This window comes from Sceloporus occidentalis, unplaced genomic scaffold (assembly GCF_023333645.1).
Source record: "Sceloporus occidentalis isolate IW3139 unplaced genomic scaffold, rSceOcc1.0.p SCAF_7, whole genome shotgun sequence".
Taxonomy (NCBI): domain Eukaryota; kingdom Metazoa; phylum Chordata; class Lepidosauria; order Squamata; family Phrynosomatidae; genus Sceloporus; species Sceloporus occidentalis.
The window spans coordinates 12,297,896-12,315,259 of record NW_028316987.1 but is presented as its reverse complement, the minus strand read 5'-3'; the positions used below and the strand labels follow the sequence as shown (position 1 = coordinate 12,315,259).

General features: G+C 40.2%; 1 protein-coding gene across 1 annotated transcript in view; it reads left to right on the top strand.

Annotated features, from left to right (window-relative positions):
* Positions 1-17,364, top strand: part of LOC149309196 (transcription factor CP2-like protein 1) — a 28,558-nt gene that overhangs the window by 604 nt on the left and 10,590 nt on the right. The window contains exons 2-6 of the mRNA XM_089531930.1: positions 3,584-3,738; positions 9,496-9,569; positions 12,373-12,478; positions 13,354-13,460; positions 14,962-15,114. Coding sequence (XP_089388056.1) covers positions 3,584-3,738; positions 9,496-9,569; positions 12,373-12,478; positions 13,354-13,460; positions 14,962-15,114 — 595 coding nt within the window. The remainder of the gene's footprint in view (positions 1-3,583; positions 3,739-9,495; positions 9,570-12,372; positions 12,479-13,353; positions 13,461-14,961; positions 15,115-17,364) is intronic.

The following is a 17,364-nucleotide window of genomic DNA, read 5'->3' as shown; positions in this document are numbered from 1 at the left end:
TGGGATTTTCTTGGCAAGATTTGGTCATAGCGAGTTTGCTATTGCTGGGACAGTGTGACTTGCCCAAGGTCCACCCAGTGAGTTAGGATTTGAAGCCTGATCTCCAGAGATGCAGTCCAACACTCAAACCACTACACCACACTGGTTCCACTGTGTCATGTTGTCTCATGTCTCCCAGAATTCCCCAGTTAGCAGGGCTACTTATTCTGTGGTTAATGTGCATTAGAAGATTTATCCTCTGTGAACTCATATCCTTTGTTTTAAAGCCATCTAAGCTTGATTCTTCACTCTTTCATATGGTAGAGAGTTCCATAAATGTATTAAGGAAGCCTAACTTTGGCAGTGAACAACAGCTGGATTCAACTGTGCCAGGATGCCTTCACAAATTAAGGGGTTTAATGACTTGCTTTTTCTTCTTAGTTCCACCCACGTTCCTTGAGTTTCAGGCCTTCTCACTTGGCATCCATAAGATTTGTACAGCATACCATCACCACCTTTCTCCAAAGCGCCTGTTCATAGGTCTTCACACCTTCTTCCTCTCTTGTTCTCTCCACTCCAGTGCTCTTGGCCATCTTTAGAATGGGTAGATGGAAAAGATTAAAACAAAGAAAGAGAGATCAGGGCTTCTGTATCTTGAAGAGCTGTATGGAAGAGAGGATTCAGTTACTAGGTGCAAGAGCATTATCCTTCTTCAGAACTGCCCCCTTGGCTATCCTTTTTTGGTCTACCTCATACTTCTATATGTCTTCTATCCTGCTGGTTGTTATGCTTAGGACATGTTTCTATATCAGTTTATTTCATTGTCAAGAATGAGTTACAATAGCAAAGCTTTCCTTGATCCATATAAAATTCTCCTTACTAGCACCTTCTCTATTCTTCCATATCCAATATAATGAGTGTACGCTAGCAGGAGCCTTCTCCAAGCCCTGGGAAAGACAAGTGAGCTGAAGATCAGATTTGCCAAAATGTAGAAAACATTCTCTTTCTTTCTTTCTTTCTTTCTTTCTTTCTTTCTTAACCTCTGGCAAACAACTTTGCCAGTTGGGAGAATTTGTGTGTTATTTTATAGAATAGTTTCCCTGCTCCTTCCAGCTACACATTATTGTAACTCTTATGTGGCATACTTCCATTTGAGTACTCAGAGCTTGAAGTCAGATACCCAGCATTTAGGAAGTATGAGATGTTTTGGTAAAGTGCATGTAATGAAAAAAGAGTGATCTTACTTTGGCCATGCAGTGAGCAATACAGCCAAATACAGAGAACATTTCCAAAAGTCTTTTTTTGTGTGTGTGTGCTTGCTGGCATTTCCTAATATTTAGTGGGTGAACCAGGGTCCTGTGTTTCTGTTCATTGTGGCTGTTGGCTTCCATTGTCAGTGAAGCAGTTAATCCATTCTAGGGATCAGTTTGAACTTTAAAGTGCTGAATTTATTTCTCACCTTATCCAAAGTGCTGAATTTATTTCTCACCAGAGCAAAGCCAAGAGTGGATTCGTGATCCCATTGATGCGGGAACCATTCGTTGCCATTAATGGGGAGTAAATAGACAAGTAAATTGTTGTAAAGTGGCGGAGAGAGCAGGTTTTTTTCTCCTCAACTACCACCACCTACTTTTTCAAAACCATTAATGTATTAAGTAAGGACTAATGCAGGTATATAGTCGCAAACAGGATAATTGTAATTTTTGCAGCCTGGTAACCTTTGTACATCTGTTTGTAAGGTGTGTGCAGAAGTGGGCCTTGTGGATCACAAACTGAAAGGGAACTACGTGATAACTAAATCTGAGCCTTAGGTTGCATTCATACTGCAGAAATAATCCAATTTGACACCACTTTAACTGTCAAGGCTCAGTGCTGTAAAATCTTTAGATTCACAGTTTGTTGTGGCACAAGAGCTCTCTGACAGAGAAGGCTAAATATCTCACAAAACTAAAAATCCCAGAATTCCATAGCATTAACCATGGCAGTTAATGTGGTGCCAAACTGCCTTATTTCTGTATTGTGGATGCAGCCTTAGACAGAGCCAGGACAGGAGCTACTACTTGCAGAGGAAGGCAGTCATCCTGGACAGCAAGTGCTGAAGGGCAAGCTGGCAGCCCCCTGCCATTGCTGCTAGGTCCCCCAAGATGCCCCATCCTGTGCCCCCCCAAAAGCTAACCAGCTGTTCTCAGGTGCATGGAAGATGCTGTTTTCTCTGTCAGTGCAGAGGTGACTGCCAGTGCTGCCAGTTGGATTCTATATATTGAATCAGGAATGAAAGGTAATCAGTGCCATTCAGTTACCGATCTGAAGCAGAATTAGTTCCATTTAATTCCATGCTGCTTACCTCTGTCTGTATACACTCAACTGGTAAAACAGACTGATTTTAATTAAGGTCCTTGCATAATGAAAGCCAATACTTTGTTTTGGTACGGTATAAATTTATTGTGTTTGCAGATGAAGAATCATCCCCATGGTGTCCACAACAAACACAGCTGAAATTTGGGAGAAACTCATTTTAAGGGACATACGGTTGTTGACAGTATTTCCTTTGGAGCCAAACAAGATACATCAAAGCACTGATTCTGTGGCAGAGACATAAAAGGATAAAAGAAGAAGAAGAAAAAAGACAAGACAACAAAATATATTAAAGATTAATACTTTTTTCCAGTTCTTTGTATTAAGAACTTAGCTGTAGAAGCCAGGGTTCATTGCATTTTTGTACTGTTACTAAAGTTTGAAAATAAAATACTTAAAACAAATGCACACTGAACTTTATTCAGTTGCTAGTTCTAACTAGATGAGGCCCATTTAATTTATTCATTAAGATTTATGTAAGTGCTGACTTTCCAACTGATTGATTTAATTGGTCTCTAGTTGAGAATAGCCATTGGAATTGGACCTTTATCTCAGGCAGCAAAATGTCTTGAGATGGTTTTGGCCACTTCAGAAGTAACACTCAGATTATGGACATGGGAAAAACAAGCCACCACTGCAACATTCCCTCCCACTTCCAACTAACTGACCACATTCCTCCACAATGAAACACATAGATGTGGAAAATAGCATACAATTGGCACACAGATAACCAGAAACATACCAGTTGGTTTCAGCATCCTAGTATTTGCTGCCCTGGGACTGGGGAAGGCAGTAGGACATTCTAGTCTCATCCGTTGGCCAAGGGCCCAAGAGATTCTGAAAAGCTGCTTCCCAGGAATACCATCAGAGTAAGAAATGTGTCTGTTGCTCTCCTCTTCAATCCCCATTTCTTCTCCTTTTTGTATCATGCGTATTAGATTGTGAGCCTGTGGGCTGGGACTGTCTTAGCTGTCAGTAAATGAACCATACTGGGGAAATTTAGGAACTTATGTGTTTGAGAATAATAACAATTGTAAAACAACAACAGTAGCAGCTTGCATGTGTTGAGTAATTGAAGGCACATATATGCCATCACAGTGTATGACTTAGTATGCATGCTACTTTCTCCCTAGAATTGCTTTCTGTTGTAGACATTTCCTAACTTATGAATGGGAGAAATGTTGCCTGGGGATACTGCCAGAGTTTCCCATTTCCCACTTTGTTTTGTTTTATGTTTTGCGATCTTCAGGGAGCCTCTAGCATTGCCGTTCTTGAAACAGGAGGAACCGAATAGCATTTCGACATCAGCTGAACAACATTGTCCATCTTTCCAATACATTCTGTGTGCTGTTACCTCTCCAGCTGTCAAACAACATGAGGAAACCCTCACCTATCTCAACCAAGGTAAGGTCTATGACAAGTGCTTGTATGATTGTGAATATATTCAAGTGAGTTGAATTTACTTGGGAAAGGGAATTGCCTAGCTACTGCCATCTGGCGGTGAACATAAAATAAATGTGCCGTATTGCATTTTCAATATATGTATTGGTTAGCATAGTCCACATATGGAAAGTTTTTGCATTGTTTTTGAACTAAGAGTGGCTTTAGGTTTAAACTAAGGTAGCTTTTATTGGCCAGGGTGCTGCTGGTAGTACTATGCTCATGGTTTACAAAGATTGTATGCATACATATAGTTTCCAGAAAAAAGTTAGCATGTGCTTTATAGACTATAGCAAAGCCTTTGATTGTATAGATCACAAAAAGCTATGGATTGCTCTTAAAGACATGGGAGTGCCACTACATCTGATAGTCTGATGAAAAAATTGTTTTTAGGACAAGAGGCTATGGTCAAAACAGAATATGGAGAAACAGAATGGTTCCCAATTGGCAAAGGGGTCAGGCAAGGCTGCACACTGTCTCCATATTTGTTCAACTTGTATACAGAAAATATAATAAGAAGATCAGGTTTAGACTCAGAAGAAGAAGGAGTGAAGATAAGAGGAAGGAGCATCAACAATCTAAGATATGGAAATAATACCACAGTACTAGCAGAAAACATCTTAGACTTGGAAAAGAAGGTCAAAGGAAAAAGAGCAAAGGCAGGCTTATTGTTGAACATAAAACAAAAATAATGTCTATGGAAGATCTACATAAATGGAACCTGAGGAAATTGAAATAGTTAAATATTCCCTCTACCTTGGATTAAATATTGATCAGAATGGAGACTGCAGCCAAGTAAGAAGACTAGGAATGAGAAAAGCAGTTATGAAAGAACTAGACAAGATCCTAAAGTGTAAAGTTAGAGTCATCCAAGGCATTGTATTCCCCATTACCATGTACGTCTGTGAGAGTTGAAAACTGAGGAAAGTACAGGAAAAAAAATCAATTCATTTGAGAAGTGCTGGAGAAGAGTGCTGAGGATACCATGGACAGCCAAAAAAATCACAGAAATGGATTAGAACAGCTCAAGCCTGAACTCTCCCTAGAAGTCAAGATTAAGAAACTGAGGCTGTTGTTTTTCGGCCACATCATGAGAAGATGTGACTCATTAGAAAAGACAATACTGCTAGGAAAGGTAGAAGGCATTTGAAAGAGAGGAAGACCAGAATAGAGCAGTGGAGGATAAAGGGTCTGGGGGATGTCTTATCGACAGAGTCACCATGAAGGCAGTTAAAAACAACAAAGTTGCTAATGCATTCAAGGAGCTATCCTATAACTGATCTGAAATTTAGAGATTCAAGATATTTTCAAACATTGTAATTTAGATTTCAGTGTCAAGCTTCTTCCAGAACTTTGAAATTTAATAGAATAATCTTGTACATGTATTTTTGGAATAATTCTCATTGAGCTGAATGGGGCTTCCTTTGAAGTAATTGAGCATAGAATTGTATCCCTGGCAGTTTGTCCATTTTCATATTTTTACCTAATGAGTGAGACATATCTAGATTGGCTAAATAAATGAATCAAGCTATCATAACATTTGACCTAATTGTTTGATTTGGTTACAAGTAATTAGGTAAGTGAGGCTTACTTCTGGCTGAGTGGTTCTAATGTTGCAGCCTTAATGCAAGGTTCTGGCCCTCCTGATGGTTTGGCCTAAAACTCCCATCCACCTCTACCCTCATGGCAAGGTATTGAGGGAACTGTGATCAAAAACATATGGAGGACTAAATGCTCCCCGGTCTTTGTTTGAAGTTATTCAGATGATGCTGTTTAATAATTTCAGAAGTAATAATGGCACTTCTTTAGGCATTCATTAGCAATCATTGTTTTTTCTATGTTTGTTCCTAACCAGTAGCTGCTAGTTATGAATGGATTATGAACACACTGAATGAATCACACTGGATGGATCTGGTGTTCTTTGGTGTTTTACATAATGGTGTGACATACCAATCCATGATTATTTTTTCAGTGATTGACACACACACACTCTCTCACTCACTCACACACAGATACCAACACCAAGACAAGCAGACAGAAGCACACTCCCTCAAGTGATCACTTTGTGTATCTGAAAATGTGCGCTTTTGTGTCCACAGGAACTTATGCCTGATCTGGGGAACACACCGCCCACCAAATGATGCTAGATTGTAACTTCCATTATCTCTTATCATTGGATGTGCTAGCTGGGGCTGATGGAAGTTATAGGTCAGCACTATCTGTGCGGATTCAGTTGTACAAACCTTAGGCAGAGAACTAAAGGGAGAGGAGCTGATTGAAGGCTACATCTTATGCACACTTACCTATGAGAATCTCCAGTGAGGCTCAGTGATGGGGCTTATTTCTGAGTAAACATGAATAGAATAGAATTGCCATTCAAATGCCTTTTTTCCCAGAAAGAATTCAGCATTTAGGTCTTGGTCTGTGGTGAGCTTTAAGAGCTTTTTGTGTTATTTTGTTCCAAGGCAAAAGCTCCTGCTCCATTTACTTTGAATTTCAGCTGCGTGAGCCCTTGCCAAGAGAGTCACCCACGCCCAGTGCATGTAGGATGTGGCCCAGATTAGCTTCTGACAAGCCATGGCAAAAGTTCAAAATGATTTTTTAAAAAGAAAATGCATTGTAGTGCATAAGCTTATAAATAGATGTTTGTTCTTAATATAGGATGGCATCTCTGCATCCTAATTATTTTCTAGTGCAGTGAGTAAGGGAATGTTCCATGTATTTATACTGCAATGTTCACTTGCACCAGTGACAACCTCCACACCCATCAGATTTTGAATTCTGAGAGGCAAGTTTCCTATCTCAAACATTTCCATTATTCAACAGATTTCACCGAGGATGAATGTTTAGAATGCATATAGCACTTTCCCCCCTAAAAACCTTACAGCATTCTATATGCATTGCCTTGATGTTAGGCTGTCAAGTCGCTTCAGGTCTGAATGAAAAATGTGCTGGTGATAACACTCAAAGCCCCAGATGGCTTGGGACATTGATACTTGAAGGAGTATCTCTGTTTACCTATTATATTAATATTATATTAATATTATGTCTGCCCAAGAACTGAGATCTTCTATAAGGCCCCTCCTGTGTTTCTCTCCAGTGGGAGCAATGTATGTAGATGAAGGCCTTTTCTCCTGTGGCACGCCAGTTATGGAATACTCTCCCCTGCCAAATTAATTTCCATTAGATACCAAGTTAAAGCATGGCTTTTTGTTAAAATTTTTGGGCATAATCTTTTTTAAGTTTATGTATGCTTGGTTTTAAAAGTTTTAGCCCTTTCTACTGTTTTAACTTGGTGATCCCTTTAATATGCTGTTATCTCCACCATGAATTCCACAATGAGAGAAAGGTGAGATAAACATTAATTAATTAATTAAAATGATATTACTTAATTCTTAAATTATTATTATCTGGTATTATTTTAAATTGTTTATATTTGCCTTAGTTGCATGTTACCCTGAGATTCCATCATAATGAGTGGGATATAAATATTTAAATCAATAAATGGCTTAGCACTCATAACATCCTTCCCTATGAGGAAGGCCAGCATCATGATTACAACCTAAACAGTAAAGAAATAGAAATAGTAAAAGAGTTCTCATACCTCGGACTGCAGCCAGGAAATCAGAAGAAGATTAAGAATGGGGAGAGTGGCTCTGAAGGAACTAGAAAAGAGCTTAAAATGCAAAGATATACAACTGTACACAAAAGTTAGAATCATACAAGCCATTGTATTTCTTATTACCATGTATGAATGTGAGAGCTGGATAGTTAAGAAAGAAGATAGGAAGAAAACCAATTCATTCAAGATGTGCTGGAGAAGAAAGTGGAGGATACTGTGGATAGCCAAAAGGACAAAGAAATGGGTCCTAGAGCAGATCAAGCTGGAATCTCCCTGGAAGCCAAGATGACCAAACTGAGGCTGTCGTACTTTCGACAGATGAGAGAGAAGGACTCACTGGAAAAGAAAATAATGCTGGGGAAGGTGGAGGGAAGTAGGAAAAGAGGCAGGCCACATTCCAGATGGATAGAGTCTATTAAGCAGGTCACGGGTATAACTTTGCAGGAACTAAGCAGAGCAATGGAGGATAGGGAGTCTTGGAGATGTCTCATCCACAGGGTCACCATGGATTGAGGTCAATTTAAGAGCGGTTAACAAAAACAACAAACTGTGAGACAGTATGATCTTAGGCAAGCTACTGAGCTAACAATTGGGATGAGTTTGAATGTGCCCACTCACAACCTATTTTCCTAACACTTTGGCTGTCCTAACACTGGACAGCATGCCAGTGATGCAGCAGAGGAAAAACACAAGGGAAAGTAGTTCTGGATCTCTCCTTCCTCCTCACCAAGAGTAGTGACATTATCTTCTAAAGCACCAGGATAATTTATGGAGCCTCCATCATCTGGCAAGTGAATGTGACAATAACAAAAAGTCCCATGAAAGCTTAAAGATTAAACCATTTATCATAATTTGAGTTTTTGCGGACAATGGCCTACTTAATCAGAGGCATGAGGTGTTATCCAGAATTTCAGTTTATATACACAATGCACACGACTGGGTTGAAATTGTAGAAAAAATCTCTTAACTGTTAACATTGACAGTGTTAATACTAACATGGACAGTGACATTATTAAAACTTGCCATCCACAAAGCTGTTGGTGATGAAATGGGCTCATAGCCTATTAAAGCTCATGTTCATTTTTTAGGGCTTTACAGGGCTCTTGATTGTTTTTGGTGCAACCAACTAAAATGGCTACCCTCTTTGGAATTGGTAATAATAAGGTTTCTAAGGGCTAAAATCATTCTTCCTCAATGAACCACACTCCCAATATGTGGGACTATATTTCCCATCATCACTAGCTATTATGGTCATACTGGATGGGAACAATGGGATTTGTTGTCCACATTTGGAAGGCAGCAGGCTGGGGAAGATTGGTTTAAATGGCAGCACCAATCCTTGATTGTGATTCTAATTAAAAGCTGAATGGTGCATTTCAGCTGACTGATGATCTTTGGTTATGGGAATTGTGTGGGCCTCTAGATGTTGTTGAGCTGCAACTCCCTTCAGTTCTAGCCAGCATAGCCAATAGTGAGCGATGATGGCAACTGAAGACCAACAACAGCTGGAGGGCCCAATCTGAATTCAACTGCTAGTCCCAACTAGCCTGAATCCATGTGTGAATGGTTAAATCAGCAATTATGTATGCTCTGTTGAGTCAATGGGTCTCCCCTAGTTTGTATTAGCAATTGGATCTAACTCTGTGTGTTGAAACTAAACTCATACAGTAAGAGGTAAGCAACAATGAATTAAATGCTACTTACTCCCACATAACTATAGTTAGTAATGCAGCTATGCCCTGGGAAACTTAACTGTGAGATTTTATTAGTCATTTGTTTTGGCTGTTTTTGGTTTATGATGGAATTTTTAACCAAAGTGTTACCTCCTTCAGTATCAAATAATAGCACAGCATAATCTCTCTCTGTGTGTCTTGGGTTTGAATTCTAACTCTTTCTTTCCCAGGGTTTGTGGCAAGGGAGTTATCACAGGAGTCGCTTCCACATAAGAATTTACCATGATAGCACAGGTTAACATACACATAAATACAGATAGTACACTCACATAAAAGTAACTGAAGATCTGGGGCTGGCATTTTGGATTTTTAGCACATTTGTTGTTCTCCAACCTTCTCTTCCTGATGGAGTCTACTCTCTTCCAGGACAGTCATATGAAATCCGGATGCTATGTAACCCCAAGATGGGAGAATTTTCAGAGGGACGCAAGCTGCTGAAGGTGAGGGATGTGAAAGGGAAAATGGATAAGTATTTATAAAAAATCTGGAGTACTTGTAACGCATTATCTCTCACTGCAAAATCAGCCTCTGGAACACATTGGCACAGAATAATATGAAGATTGTTTCAAAATGGTTCACTGGCCACAAGAATGATAAATTTGGTCATGCTAGTAGTAGCCAAATGCACTACCTCTTTGTTCAAAGATGTTAAAATTCTGACTCTCAGATCTTGGACTTCAACTGTGCAGGATATGCACCTTAGGCCCTGTTTGTGGATCTTTTTGGAGGAGAATTTTTTCAACAGTCAGTGCAGCAAAGCAGATCAAGAAGAGATATGGATTGGACATAGCAAAGTTTTATGTTTGTGCAGCAAAAGCTAAAGAATCCCCAAATGAAAGAGGCTGGAAATATTATAACCTAGTCTGATGTTATAGACGAAACTGCCAATGGCTTCCACTTCAGACTAGCAGCTCTGGTAGCCCAGGCAGGCACTCCCAAGCCATGTGGCTTCCCCTTGCCCTCATCCCCACTTTGAATCCTGCAGTACCATCCTGCCTTTCCCAAGAAATATTGTCTTTATTATATATTTCTACTCATTCCATGGACAACAATGTCTACTCAAGCAGTTTCTTCCATGGTTACTGAAGCAGGGAACATCTGACTGCCCTGTGACTGTAGCACAGAGCTGGGAATTATGGGGCCCTTCGGAGGTTGATAAACTGCAATTCTCAGCATTCCTCAACACTAGGGTTGCCATCCCCGAGGACCTACAAACCGGGGAAAATGTAGGACAAGGTTTTAAAATGTAGGACTTTTTTTTAAATTTCCTGGCCAGGAAATTTTTTAAAAAAGGTCCTACATTTTAAAACCTTGTCCAAGGCCTCCCTGGGGCCTGGGAGACAGCGTCTCCCAAGCCCCAGCGAAGCCTTGGAGGACTCCGCAATCGCGGAGCCGCCTCCAGGGCCTCGCGGGGGGAGGAATCCCGGGGGCGGGGCCAAACCAGGGCGGGACCGTGCGGACCCGCCCAAACCGGAAAAGTCCCGCCTCCAGGCGGGATATGGCAAGCCTACTCAACACTGGAATAACTGCTGGGAGCTGCAGTTCAACAACATCTGGAGGGCTGCATGAATCCCAACTCTGCAGTCAGGCAACAGAGTGGAGAGAAGACTGAATTTATATATTTGAAGCAATTGACATACATTATTTTAGAACCCTTGATATACCCCCGCCTGCTCCAAGATCAGCCCAACACATTTTGCTGCCTGAGGCAACGGACAAGATGTCCACTTCTCTCCAAATCCCCATATAGTTGTAGACTGGATTGGCCATTGAATCTAACTGCAACACTGGTGATGAGGGTTCAATCTGTGCTGTAGAAATAATGCAGTTTGATACCACTAGCTACCATGGCTCTATGCTATGGAATCCTAGGATTTGGAGTTTGCTGTGGTACCAGAGCTTTCTGACAGAGCAGGCTAAACTTCTCACAAAACTACAGTTCCTAGAATCCCATAGCATTGGGCCATGGCAGTTAAAGCAGTGTCAACCTGGATTATTTCTGCATTGTGGATGCAGCCTTTGAATTTGGGAAGTACAAAGTAGGCTGTATGGTTGTGTCCTCCAAGAGAGACATTTGATACAACCTGGACCTGATTCTTGACCAGCCCCTCATGATGGCAGCTGGCAGTTTCCTCTAGCAATCATTTCAATGGCTGCTGCAGCTGGGGAAGCAGATCCTCTTTTTTCTTTCCTACTTCATTTTTATCTGACAGTTTTATGGATGGATGTCTCATAGGCCTGTTTGCCCTTGATTTTAAAATTCTGTGTTTTTTTAAGCCACTTCTTATTTCAGTGGGAAATAGAGAGCCATAGTCTCCAATGTCTCAGTTTACAGAATACAGTCTCTACTCTGCTGACCCACATTGTCAGCTGCTTTTAAATTGTCTCAGTTTCTCTCTCCTTCCACTTCACTCCTTCATTCTCAGCTTACTTCAGTTGCTCCAAACTGGAGTCAAAGTACAAAAGTTGTTTGCATTCAATTAACCCAGCAGTAAGGAAAAATGAGGAGGAAACAAAAGGCTCGTGGAAAAGCAAACTACTGCACTCTCTTCTGTCTAGTGTATGCTTTATTAATAACTTTTGCCATTTTGACTACACGCTGATGTTGTCTGGTGAAAACACATGCTCTGGTTTTCACCGGTGAAATGTTGGAGGGCATGTAAAACTGATGTGGTGCACAGGGACGTAGCCAAAGGGGGGGGGGGCTCCTTGGGGTGCAGACCCCCCCTTCCATTAGAAAAATGAATGGTGCATGGTGCTGCACCACCGCTCCCAAGCCCCATTATAATGGTGGCACTTAGTTTGGACCCCCCCCCTTCCTAAAATCCTGGCTACGTCCCTGTGGTGCAGAGATATAAGTGGGATAGTAAGCTAGTTCTCCTCTCAGTCTTTAGCTAGCACAAAACTATGAGTTTCTATTCTTTTACTTCCCATCTTCAAGGTTCGGGATTATAACAAAGAATCTTGTGGGACATTAACAATTAATATTTGATTCAGCACAAGCTTTTGTAGACTACATACATCAGATGCATTCTTGTTTGCTATTTTTGCTACAACAGGCTAACATGGGTACTGCTCTTTCAGAGTTACTAATTATGAGCGCTTTTGTCCCTAGTTGGTTTATGGGAAACAAGATAAAGCATTTATATTTAGCTAGCTGAACTTTAATTTGATTCTGACACACATAAGGGGAACAAATAAGACTACAGGGAAATGTCAGTTGCCTCTTTCTTTGCTTCTTAGAGTGTTGTCAGAGTGGTATTCCATGACCGAAGACTCCAATATACTGAACATCAGCAGCTGGAGGGATGGAGGTGGAACCGACCAGGTGATCGCATCCTGGATATTGGTAAGTATTTTTGTAAGGGAATTCACCAAGTTCTGGAGACTTATGGTTAGTATCTGAATGTGCTTCTCTTCCTATACCTGTCTGCTAATGAATTAAGACCAACAAGAGAGATGCAGTATTTAAAAGGGATTTCTTCTGTGTTCATCTGCACCGTAGAAATTATGCCGTTTCATACCACTTTAACTACCCCTGGCAGATATGACTGGTGCCAATGTTATTCTTTTCATAAAATCTAGATAAGCAGGTTGCTTTGCTCATATATTCTAAATAGATTTATTAACTGGGTGGGACTTTCTATGTTATGTAATTTTTTGGTCTTTTTTATTTTTACAAAAAACTTTTGTTTTATAAGATAAAGGACAATTTTGTTTTATAAGATAAAGGACAATTGAGAACTATTTTAAACAATATTTCTGATATGCTAATTCCAAACGTTCAGACCTAGTTTCTACTAAATCTTATAATCTTCTACAGCGTACATAATGGGAAGTGGGGTCTTTTGGCAAGCAGATTCCATTTAATAGAACTTGATTTAGAATTCCCACATTATAAACAAAATCTCTCAGTTTTCTGAGGATCATGTTGTGATTGTGTGAACAGTAATTTTTTAGGAGTCATGATATGTTTATTCACCAGTTGCTATTTTCTCATCTTCTAAGTCTTCAACAGCCTGCAAAATATAATTTCAACGCTTTGTAGGGCACACATCTCTGACCATTCACTTCATCTTGAGGGGGGCTGTTATAAATGGAGTTCCTCATCTACTTCCATGTATTGTCCTCTCTAGAGTTAATTCCCAGTCCTTCAACAATCATTTGCATTGTAAGTCTGCAATTGAAATCCTGACACCCTCTTCTTTTTATGCCTCATTGCAGATGTTCCCATGTCAGTAGGCATCATGGAACCCCATATCCATCCCACTTTGCTGAATACTGTGGAATTCTTGTGGGACCCAACTAAGCGGACATCTGTTTTTGTCCAGGTAAGGAACAGGGTGCAGTTGCCTACTGGCAGGACTCTTTAACACCTGGAATTTCCTTATTCTTCCTCTTCTTTTAATCTTCTTCCACCTATGACCAGTTTTGCTGCTTGCATGTTTTCTAAGCAAGGTTGGTACTGCTACTATATTTTTAAAAAGGCAATGAACCAAAGTTGTCTACCAACTTTATCGTGTATGTGTATGCATATGTGCGCCTTCAAGTTGCCTGGTGACTTATGATGACCCCATGGATTTCATAGGGTTTTCTTAGGCAAGGAATACTCAGAGGTGGTTTTGTCCTTCCTCCAAAATACAGCCTACAGCACCTGATATTTGTTGGCAGTCTCCCATTCAAGTAATAACCAGAGCTGAACCTGGTTAGCTTCCAGGATCAGGCAGGATCTGGTGCCTTTAGGTATTTAGGCCACCTTTATCATAGGTGGAATAATAGGGAATAGCTGAATTATTGTTTTATAAGCAGTCACACTCAGCGACAAAATAGAGGAAACCAATGACTGTCTTGCCTTGTATATGGGAGGAGCAAAGTTGTTTTAGAAAGTGACAGCCCTGGATTACTATATTATTACTGTATTGCTATATTACTATATAACTGCCTTATGCTGAGGCAGATCATTGGTCTATCTCGACTAGTATTATCAACTCTGACTGGCAGGAATTGCTCTCCAAGATTTCAGACCGGATTCTTTCCCAGGCATATCTGAAGATCCCTGATATTTCATGGTGGCTTCCCATCCAAGTAACTAACCAGGCCTGACCCTATTTAGCTTCCAAAACCAAGTACAATTGGATGTGTTTAGGGTGGTAGGCCACCTTGAGAAGTTTGAAAAGCAACTGAAAATACATGCATGAAGTGAATGATGGAATGATTAAATAAATAGCATTTTCAGTAATCATTTCAAACTGTAAAGCAATTACTGTCTTAGAATAATGGAATTCATCTCTGCAGGATGTAATCAACTTCAACTGTTTTGGTAAAATAGAGCTGCTACTAGTTTTATGCTGGAGAACATGAGAATGCTCATCTCCTGCTGGTGAGCTTCTTAAAGGCATGTTTAACAACTGTGGAAACAATGCTGAATTTGTTGGGTTTTTAGCCTGACGTTGCATGACTATTTTACATTTCTGTCCTTCACCCAATAATCTCAACTCATATGGCTTTACCTTAGCCTTCTCCAACCTGATGCCTTTTAGGTATGCTGAACTAGAACCCCAATTATACTCAAGCTTTGGCTACTTCATGAGAAGACATGACTTTAAGGTAGAGGAAGACCACATTCCAGATAGACAGACTCAATCAAAGAAGCCATGGTCCTGTGTTTGCAAGACCCAAGCAGGGCTGTTCACGATTGGGTGACTTGGAGGTCTCTCAGCATAGGATCACAACAACAAATACTAAACAGGGATGGTGTAATGTGCAGTTCAGAACTTCTGCAGGGTGCCAGTTTGAGGAGGACTGGCTCATCCATTTCTTTTTCTATAACAGGTCCACTGCATTAGTACTGAGTTCACACTACGTAAGAATGGAGGGGAGAAAGGTGTTCCTTTTCGGATCCAGGTGGACACCTTCAGGCCCAATGAAAAGGATGAACATGTGGAGCACTTGCACTCAGCCAGCTGTCTCATCAAAGTTTTCAAGGTAGAGTGATCAAGCCCAGCTCCCTCAGCTCCAATATTGCTTGAGGGTAAATGGTGAATGGCAGCCCTGACTGCAACCAGGTCTAGCTTATCTGAAGGATTGTATCCTCCCTTATGAACCAGCCCATACTCTGAGATCTGCTGGGGAGGCAATTCTCTCTGTCCCATCACCTTCACAGGTACATCTGTTGGGAACATGGGGAAAGGCCTTTTCAGGCTCTTAAACTTCTCAGGGAAGCCAGACTAGCACCCTCCATACTTTCTTTTTGTAGACAAACAAAGACTTTTCTATTCCAACAGTTATTTGATGAATGATGATATAAGGTCCATGTTACACAATGTGATGGATATTGCTTGTGTGTATATATGTGCAGGTGTGTATGTATCTTTTAATATGTGGTTTAACCTACTTTCAATTTTTTTCTGATTGTTTTTTTAATTTTTGTATTTTGTGGATTTTTAACAATATTTTTTAATTGTTGTAAGCCACTTTAAGACCCAGTCTGGGAAAAGGTGCAATACAAGAAATGATGATGATAACACACAAGCCAAGGCACCAAGTTAGTTTGTGCCATGAGGCATGACAAGCACCTCTCCACATCCCTGGCAGTTAAAAAAATCCAATGAAAGCAAATTAAATAATTAACAATGTCTTTTAATGGCACCCAAACTTGCTGTTTGAGGTGCTGCCTCCCTCTGCCTAATGATAAGGCTGGTCTTAGAGCTCCGTCCCCTAAAGCATGAAACATCATATAAAGACATTATAGCATGAAGTTTCATGTATACATCCCACTTCATCAGATACCTGAAAGGTTATCCAAAATTTCAGGCATATACACAATACATGGGATTGGTGGTGGGACTGTAGTGAGTGGGAGGTCAAAGGGGATTAAATGCAAGAATTAGGAACAGTGGCCATTCAACAAACTGTTGCTGGTAACACAAACATTCTGGAACTAGGTAAGAAATTAACACACATTGTATGATAAAAATCTAGTATTCCAATTCAAACCTCTGGTCCAACATACACATACTTCACATTTTGAGTTAGACTGTATATGGCTGTGAAAACTGAACAGTGGGGAAAATTAACGGGACAAGAATCAATTCATTTGAAATGTGGTGCTAGAGATGAATCCTAGAGAAACCATGGACTGCCACAAACAAACAGATCATAGATCAGATCAAGCCTGAACTTTCCCTAGGAACCAAAATGGGCACGCTGAGGCTATCATTCTTGGGACATATCATGAGATGACATAAACATCAATGCTGATTGTTCAAGTGGGAAACAATAGGAAAGCAGGAACAACACATTACAGATGGATTGATTCAATAAAGGAAGCCGTGACCCAGAGTTTACAAGATCTCAGCTGTTAATAACACAGTTGTGGGATTCTGCCTCCCCACTCCCCTGAGGTCTCTCATTCATTGGGTCACCATAAGATGAAGCAGGCTTGATAGTAAATAACAACAAATGCAGATCTGATGGAGTGGGCAATAGTCCATGAAAGGTCATGTGAGAATAAATTTGTATTTGTTAACCTTTAAAATGCCACTTTAAAATGCACAGGACTGTCATTTCTCTACTTCATCAGATGGCACTTTGCATGAATGAATAGGTTACCTCTTATCAACCACTGTAAACAGAACCTAACATTTCTTGCACAATGCTTTGCAATAGACTCCATTCACTCACTCAGTGCTAGTTTATCAGATGCACAGTAATCAAGTATAGAGAAATTGGATGATACACAAATGTTAGCTGGCTTAAGGAGGTATGATGTTCTTGCTGTCAACACATTGCACCTTAAAGGGACTCATAGAAAACCAGATCCACTCAGCAAATCTTAATTTAATTTATTTGCAATATTCTCCTTTCTTTTTTTGGTGAATTTCTACAATCACATTTTGAGACAAATGTAAATCTGCATATTTAATTTGCACATGCAAGAACAAGTCATTTCAAAAAAATTATCTTACAAGGCAAAGCTGAATTTCTGCATATTTTTTCAATTATTATCATTGCAATTATTGCACTTTGGGGCCTTTTTGTGTGTGCAAAAATGCATTTTCAGACAACTTATGTATGAAACCTAAATGTTTTCTCAAGAAAATATGTATTTTACACAAAAGACAGTGCTTTCTATACAAAAATGTTCTCTGGCTTAAAACAATGCAAAAAACAAACAAACAAGAACACCAATCCCCCCCCCCCCCCCCCCACCAAAACATCCTCGAGGTAGTTCAC